The sequence below is a fragment of the Sitophilus oryzae genome, unplaced genomic scaffold, assembly GCF_002938485.1.
Source record: "Sitophilus oryzae breed Bouriz unplaced genomic scaffold, Soryzae_2.0 scaffold_494_pilon_pilon, whole genome shotgun sequence".
Lineage (NCBI taxonomy): Eukaryota > Metazoa > Arthropoda > Insecta > Coleoptera > Curculionidae > Sitophilus > Sitophilus oryzae.
In genome coordinates this window covers 2808152-2820527 of record NW_022147078.1, presented here as the reverse complement: position 1 = coordinate 2820527, position 12376 = coordinate 2808152, and the positions used below count along the sequence as shown (strand labels likewise).

The following is a 12376-nucleotide window of genomic DNA, read 5'->3' as shown; positions in this document are numbered from 1 at the left end:
TGACAAACTGCTAGCGAGCACGCGCAAAAAGTTGCCAAGTGCCAAATATTTCAAAAAGATATAGGTTAGAGCTTCGATGTCAAAGTTTCAAGAATCTTTTGAATATAATTTTCATGAAAATATTAATTTTCGTTAATATTGTAAGGATAATGTTACTAAATTAAAATGGATGTTCCTGCGCCACCAGAAGGTAACATTTAAATGAAAAAGAGGTCCGAATTATAGCATTGTTTTTACAGATACTGAATTGAAAAACATAATAGACAAGCTTGCCCAGTTTGTGGCTAGAAATGGACCGGAATTTGAACAAATGACAAAAAATAAACAGAAAGGAAATCCCAAATTTCAATTTCTGTATGGTGGTGAACATTATGAATATTATCAATATAAAGTATCTACAGAACAAACAGGTGAGTGCAGATATCCATTTAATATAGTACCTATTGTAATATTTGTATGTTAGTCGTCAAACAGCAGCAGCAGCAATCAACTGCATCGTCGGAGACCACTAGTTGGAATACTCCACCTCCCAATATACCTAATATGCAGACCATTGAGATTGAGCACATAAATAAACAACAGGATGCCCTTCGCGAACAAATAAAACAGAGTGAGCAGAATTTAAATGCTCAGCATACAGTTCTCTTACAGCAACAGCAAGCTTCTGTTGAAGCAACAGTTGCTAAATGTGAATCTTCAGATCTCCAAAAGGATGCTGAGGATTGTGGGATTATCCTCACTGAACTCTATGGAATATTGCAACCGATTATTGATAATTGTACTAAAGATAGTATTAGTAATGGAAAGTCTTGGTTTCTTCAGCATGCAGATAGCAAGCATAAAGCGTATTGTATTGTGCAGTGCCTGTTGTATAAGTAAGAACAGATTTGTATAAAAATTTATTTTGTATTGTACATGTGGTTAATTGTAGGGTATTACAGTCTAGTACATTTCCCCAAAAGCTTCACGTAATTTATTTAGTTAATGACTTGTTACATCATAGGTAAGTTTTGATATAATCTAGTAATAGCCGTTATTTATAAGATATTTTCAATTGCTTAGTGCCAGAAAAAATGCAAACGATTTAAAGGAGGCTCTAGAAATAGTTGTTGTACCAATGTTCTGCAATGCAAGCATAGTAGCCAATGATGAACAGAAGTTAAAATTAGAAAAACTTCTTAAGTTATGGGAATCAAAAGTGAATTATTTAAAAGCGGAGACTTTGGAAAAGCTGCGTAATCCCATTCAGAGTTATCAACAATACCAATCAGACCAGATGGCCAAATATGCAACTGAAGTGGCCGCATTAGCGCAACAAACTAAGCTGACTTTTGAAGGGTACCAGTCACAACATCAGGCTTTCGTGTGTCACGCGATGCAACAAATTATGGATTTGCAACAGCAGAAACAAAATTTGGAGCAACAGCAGAAACAACAGCAGCAGCAGCAGCAGGCGGTGCCTGCTCCTCCACCTCCGCCTACCACAAACATTATTCCTCTCGAGACTATTCAGGCCACTTTACAGCAGACAATTCAGACGTTGACTCAATCTAATAGTACCAGCACTTCTAGTCTAAATCAAAACTCGCACACCTTTCCAATCGCGGTTGCCCAAAGCAACGGCGACAGTTTCGTTCCGATGAATACCAGCGTACCGCCGCCGAACCTGGCGTCGCAGCCGCCGCCGGCCAACGGGATGGACACTATGCCGTTCTCGCAGCCGCCGCCGGGTTATTTCCCGCCGCCTCCCCCGCCGCCGGCCATGATTCTTCCGGGACTTCCCGATTTCTCCAGGCCGCCGCCGGGATTCCCGCCAAAGCAGGACGTGTTTCTGGAGGAACTGATGCCGACCGCTCCTTATTTCGACCTGCCCGCTGGTCTTATGGTACCTTTAGTTAAGGTATCGATTCTTTGTTTATTTATTACCTGTTTTTTACTGTTAAATCTAAAAGTGGTATCTAATACAGGGTGGTCCGAATGAGGATTTCGAATTTGGGGAACTTCGGCAGCATATTCTAGCGATAAAAATAAGTAAAAACATGGTAAAAACGTTCGTATAAAAGTATGTAAAAAAATACTTCGTTTCTGGGATACAGAGAGACCTTTTTTACTTAAAAAATGGTAGAAATTATATTTACTCAGTAGTTTTAGACAGGTACGGACGAAAAGTTATTACTCTTCAAAACAGTTAAAACAAGGTTAAAACACATGTAGGTGGCGCCCCCTACAAATAAGAGTCGTATTGACACATTACGAACTTTTTTACTTATTTTTATCGTTAGAATAAGCCTCCGAAGTTTCCCGAATGCAATTCGGACCATCCTGAATACATATAAATGGTTTGTAGTTAGAAGATACCGAGTATAAACCGCTGGATCCCAAAGATATAAGACTGCCACCCCCTGCGCCCCCTAGCGAGCGACTGCTGGCAGCTGTTGACGCGTTTTACTCATTACCTAGTCACGAACGGCCCAGAGACAGGTATTAGTACCTACCTCGTAGCTCTATGTCTAGATTTTCTAATTCGTTGCGACTGTTACAGCGAGGGTTGGGAGAAACTGGGCCTGTACGAGTACTACAAGGCGAAGAACCTGGCGAAAAAGGAAAAGGACGACGCCATCGCCGCGGGGCTTCGACTGAAATCGCGTAGCCCGTCGCCGGTGGTACTGAAGGCGGAGAAGGAGAACACGCCGCCCAAGCGCCGGTACCGCAGCAAGTCGCCCACGCCACCGCCCGCGCCTCCGCCAGCCCGCAGGCGAGGCCGCCGGTCGCGCTCCAGGTCCAGGTCGCGGTCCAGGAGCAGGTCGAGGAGCCCGCGCAGGCGCCGCCAGAACAAGAGGCGCCAGAGCTACACCAGGTCGAGGTCGAGGTCGCCGCCGCCCAGGAAGTCGCTCTCGCCGCCCAATTCCGGGTTCGGAAGGTAAGTATTGTCAGGAGACAGAGCTGCAACAAGTCAGTTTTAAAAAGACTTAAGTCTAAGTCATTTCCAAAATCAAAATGATTTAAATTTTAAGTCTTTGATTTAAGTCATTTTTGTAAAGAATTAAATCAATATAACGTTATTTAAGTTTTTTTTTACTTAAGTCTCTTTTTTTTATTTAAATCATTATAATCTGCAAGTTAAGTCAGTAAAATGACTTAAATCATTATAATTTCCCTCAAGATAACCAGATGAAAGATGGTAAACACATATTTGATGCCGCTGTTAACAATTTTCGATAAAAATATTTAAAAAAAAGACTTAAATCTCATAAAAGACTTAAATGTTTTAAAAGATTAAGTCTTTGGTAAAATGACTTAAGTCATTAAAAAATATTTAAATCTTTTTTAATCACCCCTGTAGGTTGTATACAGGGTGGGAATTCCCAGTGTTTCACTAAACTTTTAGGAGAGGAATTTACAACTTTGCCCAAACTTTTTTTTGCAGCGGTTTGCCGTTCATGCGCAGCGATCCGCAAGAACTGGACGCCTCGAACAAGGGACACGAGATGCTGCGCAAGATGGGCTGGGGTGGCCGCGGCCTAGGCGCCAACGAGCAGGGCATAGACGCTCCCATCGCGGGAGGCGACGTGCGTGACCGCCAGGACCAGTTCAAGGGTGTCGGCTGCAACCTCAACGACCCCTACGAGAACTTCCGCAAGAACAAGGGCGCGGCCTTCATCACCAGGATGAAGGCGCGGGCGGAGGAGCGCGAGAAAGAAAGTAACGTTCGTCTATAGGCAATCGTCGGTAGGGCTTGCTTAATTATTGTTGCTTTGTCTGTTGCAGGACGAGGGGGCGCTGAAGACCCGTAAGCGCTGAGTACGTTTGCGAGGCGACGTGGGCAAAGAACGCGCGTTTGTATATAATTAATCAATTAAGTGAGCTGTATTTGCCTGTAAAATGGAATATTAAATAGATGATGGTTTTATAATGCCAGTGTTTGTTAATTTAACACATTTTATTCAAAGATTTAACAGCTAAGATTCCAGCAACTAAACCAAACTAAACATAAGTTCATTGGAGACGACCTCTATACAAAAGTGCTTCGTTTATCCGTTGGAGGGCGTTATTTATTTATTAGTTAAAATGACAGGCACAACTGTCATTATCAGAGATCCTCTCGTCGGACGAACTATATGATGTGCCATCCGTCCTTGTCAAAAATTGTAGTGTAAAATAAGTTTTTGAAAATTAATTATATGGAGTTAGAATTTATACAGGTATCTTATTATTATACAAGAGTGTTTAAAAAATCTCGGGATCCTCTATATACTTACTTATTCTTTGACACTGTCAAAAACTTACGCCAGATATAGTTCAGCATGAATTGTGACGTCGTTTTTGTTTGACATGGTACTTTGAAATAAAAGGTAAATCTTATTTGTTGTATAGAACTATTACGGTTTTTTTGTTGATTTAGTGTGGAATTTACGGAATTATTTTTTTGCAAATAAGTAATTTAGATTTGTATATACAGGGTGTCCCAGGCTGAGCGTGCATCAGAAATTTAGAGAATTACAATATCTAGATCGGAGATTTTTTGCACATCACTGTTTTACAAGGAGATCTATCGATATCGAGAACAACAGTGATGTGCAAAAAATCTCCTATCTAGATATTGTAGTTTTCTAGAAACTTCTAATGCACGCTCAGCCTAGGACACCCTGTATATGAATCAATGTAAAAAATAATTTAATTATTTCAAATTAAGTCGTCGGTGTATTATTTATCTGTTGAACGAAGTGAAATAAAATAACAGCAAATAATTTCATTATCAACATGTATTAATTTAAACAGTTCATAACACAACAATAATTTTAAAAACGATTTCTGTATAATTTTAGGTGAAATGTAGATTTTTTTTCTGTTGCAATACATTCCTTGGTAGGTTCAGAAATCGAGTTTTTGTGATTCATTTTAATCAGAAAATAGATAACTGTAAACTTCGCACTCTCATGTCGATTCCACGCACTCACACATCAAATATCACGAGGTAGTTCCGTTAGTTTGTGTCCTTTTTGATTTTGTTTTCTTTACACTTATATGGTATATAAGTCGGGCTCGGATTATATGATTACCTTCAGGTACTTATCTTCCTGCATTAATCCGGTACCGAATAAGCCACGCGCGTTTTATTTAAGCGAGATATCACATATCACACATTCTTTCCATCCACCAAACGCACCCGCTAGTGCCAGTTATTGTTGCATTCGTATTTATATCTGGGGGGCTTCGAATGGGACAGGAAACTGACGCTGATGGTGACGGGATGCAGTGCGGGCGCCGGCGTGGCGTCCAACAGGTCTCCGCCCCGCAGGAACGGCAAGACGGTCTTGTAGTCGATGGTTAGGGGCACGTAGTAGGATCCCTTGGCGTGCAGCGCAAACAGCGGCACCTCGAAGTTATCTCCGGTGAAAGGACTGGTCCGTAGATCGGAAAAGCGCCGAAGGGGAACCCCGTGGCGCGTCTGGGGAGCCCCCGTGGGCGATGCGCAGTCCGAAGAAGGTCGACTGCGTGGCCGGTCGTCGTCGGTCGAGCGACTGTTGGGGTCCGGCATCGGAGGGGGACTATGATCCGAGCTGAAAAGTACATACAGCTTAGTGGGTATAATCAAAAAGATAAATAAAAAAACATAATTTATTGATGTTATTTTTATTTTAATGTTATTAATTGTGATTAATAAAATGGCGTAATTAAAAAAGAGATACTAAGAAGTCAAATAATTTAGCTACATATTGATTAAAAAATCTTCAAAATCGGCCTACTAGAACCAAAAATATAAAACTTTAAAATGCATGAAAATTTTAAGGTACCGAGTGTAGATGCAACACACGGTTTAGTTACCTGTGACTGTCGAAAACAGCGGGCACCGGTGCCTCGTGCCTCTCATCCATCCTTTGCCTTTTCGGCACCTCGTGCGCGCTCGCATCCTGGCTGAAGCGCAGCTTTATGCTGTTTTTGTACTTGTAGGAGGCTCCGTTCTGTGGCTCCTGCGCCCTGGCCGTGGCCACCACGAACGCGTCGCTGCTGTTGCTGTTCTCCGGCTCCGTCTTGGGCACGGTGTAGTCGCAGGGCACAGGCCTGGGACTCGGAGGCGACCTGGGTATTGGCGCGGCTCCCGTGTGGGGTCCCTGGTCGCAGTGGGCCTGCAGATGGCTCAGAAGCCTCGCGCACACGGGCTCTCGCGGAAAGTGGCCCTCGATTTCTACCATGAACCGTATCGCTTCCGACATACATTCCTGGTAACCCAGCCTGAAAATGATTCAGATCGAATTAATATACCGGGTGCGTCTCAAAAGTGGCTCACCCCTATAACTTTTTTACTTTTTCAGTTAAAAAGACGAGATTTGGTATGTTAGTATATGACATAAATTAGGATTGATTGACGTGTTCAATTGTCTTCGGTCACTTCCTGTTTCACCGGAAATGACTACAACTTTTGATATTTAAATAGCACTCTCGGTATTTTTTTACTTTATTCGATAGAAAATAACACTCTAAATAGAATGACACACCATATGTCAACTTTTGACATTTTCGCATATGGTTTATTTGAAATTACATAATTTGCGGTTCGTAACGAAAATTTGACTCGAAATACCAAGTGTGTGGTATCAAATTATTCGTAAAAAAATGCTTTTTCCAAATATGCTAATGAGTTACCCTCGTTCCATTTGAAAAAAATGAGATATGATTGAAAATACGATTTGAGCATTTTCTAACTGGCCAGGACATAAGACACTAAAAACATTAGACGATCAAATCTATTTTTCCAAGGCTCCTTGATTAAGAATTCATGTTTATAACATAGCCATGGCACTCTAGATTGAATTTTAAATACGATTTTTTATTAAACGAGAATCTCACAAGTTGACGTATGATATGTCATTCTATTCAGAATGTCATTTTCTATCGAATAGAGTAAAAAAATACCGAGGGTGCCATTCAAAAATCAAAAGTTGTAGTCATTTCCGGTGAAACAGGAAGTGACCGAAGACAATCTGATACGTCAATCCATCCTAATTTATGTCATATACTAACATACTAAATCTCGTTTTTTTATCTGAAAAAATAAAAAAGTTATAGGGGTGAGCCACTTTTGAGACGCACATGGTACGTAACAGAAAACAATTATTAAGTTGTACCTGTATGACTGATAATAACTAAGAATTACAATTACAATACCTCTTTTTTGACATAGATAACATAAAAACTAATAGTATTCCATATTTGGTTACTTTCCTCTATTTCTATTTTAGTAAAAAAAGTAAATCTCACCTGTATTGTTCCGCAGGATCGACCCTCTCCTGATCTTGCAGGTGTTTCATGTGCTTGATGGCCATTTCGATTATTTCCGTTTTCTCTATGCGACCGCGCCCCTTCTTCAAGTACTCCGCTGGGATCAGTCTGCTGAGGTCCGCGAGACAGTTGTTCATCCTGTCCCTGCGTCGCTTCTCGATGATCCGATGCGACATCGGATCTTGCTAAGGGAGGGAAACGCTGATCAGTCAAGATTGTTACATAGAAGATGTTTGGGACAGAGGCTATTGATGCGGATTTTTAGTGTATAATTAAGTTTATAATTTTATAGTACCGTATGAATAAATTTAAACGACTTCACAGGAGGCCAAGATATATTTAATATTTTTTTTAAATTTTATATCCAGTTTTTTACAGAAAGTTTTTTAACCGTTGCATTTAACTAGGATTTCATAATATACAGGATGAGCCTTGAATAAGTGTAAATATTTTCAGGGGTGGTAGATCTCGATAAAAGAAACATATATTTTCTCTTTACAGATAAGTCGAAAATAACCGAGTTATTCAAGTTTGAAATTTCAAAATAAAAAAAGATTTATTTTTAAAAAAAAATTAGGCCACCGGATTTTTTCTGTATTTTCATCCCTTCCAAGCCTCCCTTTTAGTGCGGTAACCATATGGTAATATCAGAGATTAAAAAATACGCAGGAAAATTTAAAAGAAAAGGCACGATTTTCAACATCTTTTTTTGCGAAAAAAAATCATAGACATCGAAATATAGCACCCCTAGAAATATTTGCACTTATTTTAGACTTATCCTGTACACATCTCGTCAGCAAGCTGTCAACAATTTCAGGCTAAACTGAAATCATATATTTTGTAACAGTTATTAAGCAACTTCGAACTAGAAAACAAATGGAATATAAAAACTTGGAGATAGATATTTTTATTGTTGACTTAAATTTTTTTATTACTTTCTGTAAATTGAAATAAACAGTTACTGCAAATCTGTATACTATAGATAAAATCAATTTTAAGGGGATGGATCAAAGAATACAAACTGGTTATATCTAAGGGATGAAAAAGAAATGTTACGACTCTGACTCTTCTTGCGGCTCGAAGGCGACACAAAAACAATCACAAAGATAACGTGGAGATGGAAAGAAATATATAAATGCCACTTTTATATCTGTATTTAATATTGTATTACAAACATCTACAGGTTGAATTGACCAAACGTCGGTATTCTGATGACGGAGAGGGAACGACAACCGTACTTGCGTCTGATCTCGGCCCCACGACTCTATACTGTCTTTTAGGGCTGCACCTGGTCATGGCCCCACGCTTAAATCTCGGAAAGTCATGGACTGTGCAAATATACCGTGTGTAAATCAAATAAACAGTTTGTTGTTTTTTCATTAATTCTTACTTATATATGGCGTTACATACAATATATCGAGCCTAAAATATTTGGTATTCGGTTTTATATAGCATGCTACTTACCCTCGCCACTTTACTTTTCTTGAATGTCCCGTATTCACAATCATCTTCACTGCAAGTTGCAGTGGAAAAGTTTAAATTTCTGATAACAAAAAAGAGAAATGAGTACATTCTTCAAACAAGAACAGTTTATAGAATTAGTTTTATTATTTACCAACTGAAATTATACAAAAATTAATAAAAAAAAATCCTAATATCAATCCATTACAATCTGAACTACAGGGAACCTTTTCGTATGGGAATAATGTGGAGTTTCCAAGAAAATCAAATAAGATAATATACATATACCAAGGTTTAATTTTGAAAAACACACCTTACAATATATATTATGTTCTTATTACTAATTATACTATTGTATTGAGTCTCGTGGCTCGTGAAATCAGTTTAAATATATTTAAAAGAAAGATGACTTAATACTATATCAGTTTGTAACGGCAAATTGTTACACTAGAGTAACGAGAAATGAAGAAATTAATAATAAAAACATTTTAAATTTCAAAAGTAAACCTTTTATTTTCACTTTGAACGTAGATTTGTTTAATATTAAAGATTTTTGTTCTTCTAAGTTCATTTCTAAATGGCGGTCAATGGTTGTATGCAATCAACAATACATACGTAATAGCAGTTTATTTTTAAATTTACTTTTCCAGCAATTTCTATTTTATTAAAATAAAAAAAAATGTTCCCGTAAATTAAAAAAATTAACCTAGACAACATAATATAAAAACAAACCTTTGTCACATTTTAATTGTATGTGCCTTGGTGTTAAACTTTCTGTTTTACCAAAAATTAAGCACTTTATATGTATATTCTTAAATGATTTAACAATATCTAAGAATTAAACCTGAATCATTAGGCTTAAAACAATAAAATAAATTACTGGGAAAAAACACGACAGAGATAATATTTATCCTTCTAGATTTACTTTTATGTTATCAGTATTCTTATAGAGAAGCGTTGTCAAGTAGAAATTGGAAAAAGTAAACTCGTGTAAACGGGCGATAAGAAGGAAACAATTAAATCAACTATCTCTAATATTTTATCAGTTCAAAATTGCTGTGTGTAGCCTTTGAACCGACGATATACGATTTAATATGCAATTACCATGTAAATACGGAAAACCACATTTTTTCTGATACTGTAAGGGGCTTGCAAATGCGGCCGCCGAATAAGCTCTTTTCTAAAAAAAAGGAGAAAATACCTGCGAAAAATAAAGCCAAATAATGTTAGAATGCCGAATTTCCGGTGCGGAAATTGCGGGCAAGATACTTACGAATCGCAACATTGGTAAATTCCTCTAGGCGCGTCCTTCATTCTCAGAGCGTCTTCGTTTTGATTCAACCTGCGAAAAAACAGTTCCCAGGTTAAAGATTTTGTTTTAATTTAAGTGCACCTTAAATTATAATACAGGGTGGTCAGAATTGTATTCGGGAAACTTCGGCAGCATATTTTGCAGATCAGAATAAAGTAAAAAAGGCCATATAACTTTTTCTTAGAAGATTAATAATTTTTCGTCCTGAGACTTTTTTATTATTTTAAATTAATCATAATCTTTTTCTAGAAAGTTTTATGATGAAACAGTTTCTGTTGAACCTTTTGTAACAAAATCATTTCAATTTTGGCCTAATATAACTATCTAATCAGCATATGTTTAATTTATGTCAATGATGACATGTATTGATTATTTCGATTTCAATTACCTCGAAAACCGTTACTTATAGCGATTTTTACCAAGAGGCCCCTTTTACGTAAAAAATGGCGTAAATGGACGGTATGATGAAAAAAAAACGGCGTCTATTTGGCTTGGAAATGACGATCGATGACCTTCCCCAAAAAAATTACATTTTTTTTGGAGAAGTAGTTTTTTATACAGGCACTGACACCAAATTTGCATCCAAATATCGACGTTATTTCAAAAACTATTTGGAAAAAAACCAAAATAATAAAACCTTTCCCCCCTTATCTCCAAATCGGAAGATTTTAGGACATGGATTTATAGGAACATTTTTACTTGTTTTTATCTGAAGAACATGGTGCCGAAGTTTGGGTGGATTAAGATTGCTTATTGGTCATTAATTGATTAGCTCGTAATTTTTGCTAGTAAGGTACGACAAAGAACTAAAATCAAAGACATTGCGTAGTTATTAAAAAATAATACTTCTAGTACGTCGACCTTGAGGCGGACTTTTTTCGGATAAAACTCAAAACAATTTAAAATTATTATTATTCTGTACGATAGATAATTGCCGACAATACCGAGAAACGACCAACAAAACAAAAATTAAAAACTATTTTTTCGTATCGAACGATGTTATTAAAATATTTTGGACGTCGCGCGCTGCTGCTATAAATAGTGCGAAATCATTTCCAAACGTGATGATGGGTAAATAATGTTTATAGACGTCGCGTTTACGTCACTCACGAATTAAGTTTGTTATCTTTGCGATATGGTGACTTTCGCCGATCTAATGGAAATTTTTCGTTTTTGAAAATGCGATTTTCGCAGAGCGACGTTCCTTTTTACACGAACCCGCTTACCTTTCGTACTTGATGCGCTGGATGTTGGAGTTTTCCTCCCAGCATACGTGGGCCATGTTCATGATGATGGTCGTGTCGTTCCGAACGGTCCGGCTGAAATCCAACTTGTTTCGGTTCCGTTTCTCATAAGCGGAAATAACGATAACACATATAAGAGCCGGGTGTAGTTTGGGGAGCTGCGGGAAACGCGCCCTCGAAATGCGTTGGCTTTCTGTGTGTGGCAGCAGGAGTCGGCCGAGAACTGATGATAGCGCACGAGTAAACACGCCGCGGAGCACGTGAGAGTGTGGTTCGAGGCAGGACGGGCTTTTTTAGGCCGTCGCAGTCGCGCCAGCCTGCAGGCACGAGGCCTCTCCTTCTGTCGACCTGCGAGAGCGAGTCCTGCCAGCGCACGTGTGGACCGACCCATAATTGCTCTCACCATTTTCAAACGTTTCGAAATACAACGTGTTTCTTTCTTTCTTCTATTTGTTCTTACCCCGATAACCTTCTAGTTTTTATGATAATAGACCTGTCGCGTTGCTCTCTTTTTGCCCTTGTACGCGCCGTTTTCCAATGTTTTTTTAATACTTCTCGTTAGTTTTTAATTTGATTTGTCTTATTTTATTAATTTTATATTTCAATTTTAAACATTAAAATATACAGGGTGTCCCAGAAATAAGTGCAAGTATTTTAACTGGTACTATATATAGTTCTATATAACTATAGTTCAGATTTATTGATTTATTGATTTATTGATTTATCGATTTATCGATTTATCGATTTATCGATTTATCGATTTATCGATTTATCGATTTATCGATTTATTGATTTATTGATTTATTGATTTATCGATTTATGGATTTATTGATTAATCTATTTATTGATTTATTGATTTATCGATTTATCGATTTATCGATTTATCGATTTATCGATTTATGGATTCATTGATGTATTGATTTATCGATTTATCGATTTATCGATTTATTGATTTATCGATTTATTGATTTATCGATTTATCGATTTGATAAATGATTATAAGAAAGCCGATCCAATTCGTTTAAGGTCCCTGCAGTGGGAAAATCACTATTATTATTATATTATACCGATTTATTGA

At 37.8% G+C, this 12376-nt stretch overlaps 2 protein-coding genes across 11 annotated transcripts; one reads left to right on the top strand and one right to left on the bottom strand.

The window, feature by feature from the left end:
* Positions 1 to 52: 52 nt before the first annotated feature.
* On the top strand, positions 53 to 3914 carry LOC115886616 (calcium homeostasis endoplasmic reticulum protein). 3 transcript variants are annotated; one of them, XM_030905857.1, is made up of 9 exons: positions 53 to 190; positions 240 to 410; positions 464 to 875; positions 932 to 1003; positions 1063 to 1900; positions 2348 to 2481; positions 2543 to 2920; positions 3428 to 3698; positions 3769 to 3914. In XM_030905857.1, the coding sequence occupies exons 1-9, from the start codon at positions 166 to 168 to the stop codon at positions 3799 to 3801; spliced, it is 2334 nt and encodes a 777-aa protein (XP_030761717.1). In that variant the 5' UTR covers positions 53 to 165; the 3' UTR covers positions 3802 to 3914. The 3 variants fall into 3 exon arrangements, with proteins under 3 accessions (XP_030761717.1, XP_030761718.1, XP_030761716.1); XM_030905858.1 differs by having other exon boundaries at positions 3428 to 3702; XM_030905856.1 differs by having other exon boundaries at positions 3428 to 3707.
* An 831-nt stretch (positions 3915 to 4745) lies between these two features.
* On the bottom strand, positions 4746 to 11669 carry LOC115886538 (transcription factor cwo). Of its 8 annotated transcripts, none has more exons than XM_030905750.1 (7): positions 11281 to 11666; positions 10016 to 10084; positions 9475 to 9922; positions 8746 to 8824; positions 7261 to 7466; positions 5827 to 6234; positions 4746 to 5561 (listed from the first exon to the last, which is right to left on the bottom strand). In XM_030905750.1, the coding sequence occupies exons 5-7, from the start codon at positions 7455 to 7457 to the stop codon at positions 5171 to 5173; spliced, it is 996 nt and encodes a 331-aa protein (XP_030761610.1). In that variant the 5' UTR covers positions 7458 to 7466; positions 8746 to 8824; positions 9475 to 9922; positions 10016 to 10084; positions 11281 to 11666; the 3' UTR covers positions 4746 to 5170. The 8 variants fall into 8 exon arrangements, with proteins under 8 accessions (XP_030761610.1, XP_030761614.1, XP_030761606.1 ...); XM_030905754.1 differs by having other exon boundaries at positions 9475 to 9943; positions 11281 to 11353; XM_030905746.1 differs by lacking the exon at positions 8746 to 8824 and having other exon boundaries at positions 9847 to 9943; positions 11281 to 11669.
* Positions 11670 to 12376: the final 707 nt, after the last annotated feature.